The sequence below is a fragment of the Amphibalanus amphitrite genome, unplaced genomic scaffold (assembly GCF_019059575.1).
Source record: "Amphibalanus amphitrite isolate SeventyFive unplaced genomic scaffold, NRLGWU_Aamphi_draft 000176F_arrow, whole genome shotgun sequence".
NCBI lineage: Eukaryota > Metazoa > Arthropoda > Thecostraca > Balanomorpha > Balanidae > Amphibalanus > Amphibalanus amphitrite.
In genome coordinates this window covers 185,275-191,172 of record NW_024881671.1, presented here as the reverse complement: position 1 = coordinate 191,172, position 5,898 = coordinate 185,275, and the positions used below count along the sequence as shown (strand labels likewise).

Genomic DNA, 5,898 nt, shown 5'->3' with positions numbered 1-5,898 from the left:
CTACTGGGTGTGTTGTATGGTCAAAAGAAACAGGGTTCATTTCATTGTGGTATTGAATCAGTAGTCCACGAACTGTTTGCGCGTGTATACCTCGGGACTGGGGCGAAGTTTTAATTGTTTGAACAGACTCGGTTCAAATGCATTGATTTATATAGGCTCCATTTTAACTTGCAACTACTTGGTTTGCCAGTAGGCCTACTAAAAGCCTGCCAGTTATTGAGAGGTCAGCCCCATTCCTGCAGTCGTTAAGAACTAATGCCACTTGGATGGGCTAGGTTGGCACCAATATCTGGAGCTTAGTGTGCTATAATCTGGTCACGTCAGCCGCCATAGCCTTCGCAGGGGTGTTTGTAATGCATACCGCCGTCGTTATTAACAGCATAACTCGCGATCATGGGTGAGGCAAGACACATGCCAATTGTCCTAGAAATGATGAGCTTTCTTCACGAGTTTCAGGGCTTTTAGACCTTGCGGTCATATGGTGGTAGTTATTGATCGAGCTGAAAGAGGTCAAAGTCTTGCATTTTAGGTAAAATAATGAGAAAAAGAGCAATGCTGAATTTCATTCATATTAAATTTTCATTCACACACTCTGAAGCTATCATATTTTTCATGTTTCGCAGACTCCCGGGCACAGTCGTCTGTGTATTATTGCATGGACACACGATTGAATAACAAGCCAATGCCGTATCGCCCCGTGCCCGTGTGAGGGCAGTACAAATGTGACGTCGCCGGCGCGCCGGGGTCGGTCGGCCGGCAGCGGCCGCCTCCCGGGTACCTGCACTGATTGCACTCGCCCGCCGGGGTACCGGCGCCCGGCACCCGGCCGGAAACAGGTGTACATTGTACACAACGCAGTCGCCTGGATCGGTAACACAGACGGGGAGAGACTAAAAAAGACGGGAGCGTGCTGGCCGCCGTCGGCCAGCGCTCCGAAAGGACATGGTTCAATCTCACCGGGCCGGCCGTGTCAGGGGCGAGCTGCACCGGCGCTTGGTCTCCAAGGATTTGGTACAATGTTACTTGCACACCGTGGAAGAACACTGGAGCAGTGAGCTATGTACAGATGCAAGAACACTAGCGCTAAAACCCATCTGAAAAACAAACAAGGGGGCAGCATACAACACAAATCAAAGACATGGTGTTGGAAGACACCCGTTCTCTGTGACAAAGGAGCCCGGACGCTGACGGAAGCCAAACAGCCGTCCGGGGCCGCAGCCAGCTGCCTGGGAAGACCCAACAACAAATGTCCTGTCCGTATCGACAAATGGACAGTCTAGACAGAGCCCCGAAATAAAGTGCCGCTCAATACTGTCTCACACATCAATCAATGGACTTCCGGGTAAGGGAAAGGAGACGGGGATCAAGGGTCGGAGGACGGTCACTTAGAACAAATAGGTACGCGTCAATGACAAAACTGTGAAAACTTTGATTTCAGCACCAACAAAATTAGCTGCTATCCAAGTTACGCGTGTTACCACGAAAAACAATTTGCATAGTCACCTCTAAGCTGTAACTAACAAATAACGAAAAATATTGACAGATGTTAAGGAGAAGCGCGAATTTCTTGGAAAGAAGTCCCAATAGCATTTTTTGCGCTAATTCTATTCAGATTCACAAATTGGACGTTACACCTTTTGTAAAATTCGCAATATCGCTAATTCCAAACAAGGCTTAGTGAATAGGCAATAAGAAGCATAGTTTATTTAACGATCTAAATGTTAAAACTAGCTTATTTTTCAGGACAGATAGCCCACCGATTACGGTGTCAATGGTCTGATTTTCTGAAATGAGCGCTTGTACGTAATTTGAAAGAGGCAGTGAAACGCTCGTCTCAAATATTTAAGCATCAGAATTAGTTCATGGGTCACGACACTTTTTGTTCAAGTACTACTGCATAAGACAACGTTTTCCTCAGCAGGTATTGCTATTGTATAGCAACAAAATGTGAATTTAGTTTCAGAATTTGTTTGTACGGTTTTTCTTGTCGCGCTGATATCGTGTTGCAAAAAAGTTGAAAATATAAGATGTGCTTGCCAGAGCACTTGTCCAGCTCTGTCTAGTGAATCCAGTACGTGAACCAAGAAATAACCACACCTGGGGTCGACAATCAGAAACAACGTAGGGTAGATATTGCCCCGGCAAAAACAAAATGCACCATATGCCTCGAAACTGATTTCAACACCCAACGCACCACGTTCCTTTCACTTCCTGTCTTCACGGCGTCTGGTGCCAGCACAATGATACAAAATGGATGAGTGCCCCGGCCGCCCAGCAGCTCCTTACCGCACCACAACACGCCGGGCCGCCGTGGCAGCCCGCACCCCTCACACAGACATCGCACGCTCGTAAATGTATGTAGGTCTTCACTAGACCGGCTCCAACAAACGACTGGTCTCGCCTCTGACCGCAGCTGGCTGACGGAGGCTCGAAACGGCCCGTTCGCACGGAACAGGCGCGAAATTTACAGCCAGCCTGTTCGGCGGCTGATGGTGGGTGACCCTGTCTGCCGGCTCATCTGCAGCCCGATTTATACTTTATAGCCTCTCTGCTCGGTGCCAGCCATCAAGCCACGCCCGCACCGCGCTGGGCTCCGTTTGAACACTGAGTCGCCGTATCTGACCGCCGCTGCACTCACAGCGGCGTGGACAGCCGGGGCCTTACGAGCGGTCACGTGACTGCCCGAGGCGGAGTCAGGGCGGCCACGTCCCACGACGGCAGTTCAATGACCTGGCCAGCCGCAAACGATGCCATGAAGATGGGGCTGCAACGGGAGCGACCCGGGTCGGTCCAGTCGTCAACAGGCACCAAACCCTGGCGAAAGGAGCGACCCCGTCAGTGGCGAAAAAATCGGCACAGTTTCAGATGCTCTAAGGGAGGGGGATGGCTATATGAGGGACCGAGTATAAGTATTTTCTTTTTACGGACAATAGCCTCCACATGCTGAATGCGTGTATTTCAATAAACAAAAAGAAAAAATTATGCTTGAACCGAAATAAAAACACTTCAAATGAAAATGCAGGTTCACAAAGCGTTGGAAAGGAAAGAAAAATAACCAGTTGGGAACTATGCTTCTTTTAGGAAACTCAAAAGGATCGCACGTGCACGTACCTCAACAAGAAACACTATCGTTCTGAGGCGTGTCCTCATAAGATCACTTCCATCTTGTTGGCCCTCCGAATGATGCGGATCTGACCGGGAGGCATGTCAGGGTGGCCAGATGCCTTGAACGAGAACACCACATCGCTCTGGCCAAAGTTCGCCTCGAACCTGTCGACAAAACAGATGGCATGTTGAACACGTTAAATAGCGTGTTCAGGAATAGAGTAGAGTTGTTTCGAACTCAGCGACCGCTAATGGTTATGAGCCGCGCATAAATAAAAGGTTACAGGGTCGGGCAGCAAACACCAAACAGTGAACACGCACGTCCTAATAATGACGGGTATCGGAAAAATCAACGCACGCTACCCTGCCCTCCACTGTCCCGTCGATCCAGCCACCCGACTCACTCTGTGTCGATGTTGATGTCCGGCGGCTTCCCCGTGGCATTCTGGATCACCAGAAATAGTTTGGTGACGATTTCGATCACGTGGCCGGTTTGGAAGACGAGGTCGCCCTTGCGGTGCTTGCTACCGCTGTCGCCGCCTCCCATCAGACAGCCCGGAAGGTTGGGCTCCTCGACAGTGGTTTCGCGTGTCGGCGAATGCTGCCGCGCGTGACGGATTAAGGTCAGAGAAGGGACGTCGCTGTGTGCTGTTTGTCATTCAGCTACCGGTTGACGAACGGATCTAACGTGTAGGTTCAATCGTCTAATGAAGCTGACGGAGCCCGGCTTGTAGCCGTATTGGGCGCCACGTGGTAGGTAGACTGTGCCGCATTACATATGAGCGCTGCGGAACATACACCAGGCGGCTGCCGCTTCGCTCACACAAACCTGGCAGCTCTGCGCCGGGGTAAAGACATAGCTTTTAGCGGTAATCGAAACTAGACATGCGACATGAGGACAGCAGGCACGTAGCTAGGATTTGGCCAAGGGAGGGGCGGAGGAATCCCGGGGGCCTCCTTTCTACAGAGGGCCTCCTCCCTAAAGGGGCCTCCTTTCTACAGAGGGTCTCATGCCTACATAATTACATATACAATATAATGCAGACTTTTGTTCAGCTTTCATATGGCCAGCGCACTGGTATGTTTCTTTATTCTAACCGCTGCAGCGGTAAGAAACATAGGCACGCATATCCCAAGTCTCCGAGTGGCATTGGCAAAAAAAACTTGGGCGCCGCCGGCGGCGGCGGCGGCGGCCGGACCGCAGCAGGAGGGGGAGGATCTGCGAGGAATGGGTGGATACTGGATGACGGCAAGAGTAACACTTGGTGTATTATCATATATCGTTCAAGCGCTTAACCGTATTCCGGGCGGGCTCTGAAAGACTCTGAATCGGGCGGGGGCCTTTTTGGCCCTCGTCATAACTCGAAAAGCACGAATCGTAGCGACTAGCGACAAACGGCAACGGCGTTTGATAGTTCGTTGAACGACTTACAACTTTTGTAAACAACTTTTTTGGGTCAGGTCAATATTGAGGTCGCCAGAGGTCATCACAAATAATATGGTTTATAACGACCTACATAGATAGGTCAACTTCAAAATCTGACCTAGGAAGGTCACGCTGGGTACCAATCGGCGCGTCATGACCAGGCGAACGGTTTGGTACACTAACAACTATTTAGCCCCATCATGTCGTGATTTATTGGCTAAAAACTGTTGATGACCTCACCTCACCTCAGATGATCCTTACCGGTGCCCCTGTCAGTAAATGCCACCTGGGTGCTTACAGATCAGCTAATCTGACGTAATTCAGAAAGAATTGGGTGATTTTGACTCTTTTACTCGAAGCAGGACACCGTTCATTATATTTTCCAATAGGCTTGTCACGATTCTGACCTGACTGACGTCTGCAAGATTGAAACTATACGGTTATCAATTCTTTCTGTGTGAATGATGCCACGTTTACTTGCTGTAAGTAAAACATGGTTTCGTTAGTAAATTTTCCTAGGTCCAGGTGGTTTGCTTCATTTACGCCGTAGATGAAACAAACAAATCGATGGATAGGTATATATTAATTTCCCGGTCAAATGAATTATTATGAGTTGTGCGAATCATGGCTATGGGAATATCACCACGGTCTGATAAATGGTTTGGGTTATTTCATGCATCGTAAAAATACCAACACAGCCACAGGTAACTATATATTACAGAAATTGGCTGCTGTGTTCATGCATTAACCCGCGCCCTGCCGGGGGGGGGGGGGGTGTTAAACAGCCCCTGCAGTTTACCGTGAATATCTCAAAAACGGCGGCGCGCCACACTTTATCCTACATCATTTCTACATATGTTGTGAAAATTTCAGACCCTGGTCACTTAAAGTCAGGTCACCAGGTCAGGTCAAATGACCTCGCTACATAAGTTTCAATGTCTGCCAAAGCTACACGGAGTGACCAAACGCTTTGAAACTTTCAGAGATGCAAATGCACAAGAGCGACAAAATGCAAAAAATGTATGTCTTTGAATTTTGATATCGATGACATAAGGTCAGGTCAATTTTGCGAACTTAAATTGAAAGTCGCCTTTTTAGACGGAAGTCATTATAAACACTCTAACACACTGAATTACTAGTATACTATCTTTGACACACTGAACATGAAAATGGCACCCGTGACCCCTTTTTATAACCCTGAGGTCATCTCAGGTCACCAATGGTATCTGACTTTTTCGCGAATAACTTTTGATAGAGGCATGCTAGAACGATGAATACACCTTAGTTGTGTTTGGCTCGACGATACGGATGGACTGATATGGAACTTAGCCCTTATCGGTCAGGTCATGACCTTGACCTGAGGCCAA

General features: G+C 48.7%; 1 protein-coding gene across 4 annotated transcripts in view; it reads right to left on the bottom strand.

Annotated features, from left to right (window-relative positions):
* Positions 1-632: 632 nt before the first annotated feature.
* The window catches only part of LOC122383919 (unconventional myosin-Ia-like), a 58,566-nt gene continuing 53,300 nt past the window's right edge, over positions 633-5,898 (bottom strand). For all 4 annotated transcript variants that reach the window (XM_043370791.1, XM_043370793.1, XM_043370792.1 and 1 more), the window contains 3 exons: positions 3,510-3,706; positions 3,112-3,270; positions 633-2,814 (listed from right to left, as the gene is read on the bottom strand). In XM_043370791.1, coding sequence (XP_043226726.1) covers positions 3,147-3,270; positions 3,510-3,706 — 321 coding nt within the window. In that variant the 3' untranslated portion in view covers positions 633-2,814; positions 3,112-3,146. The remainder of the gene's footprint in view (positions 2,815-3,111; positions 3,271-3,509; positions 3,707-5,898) is intronic.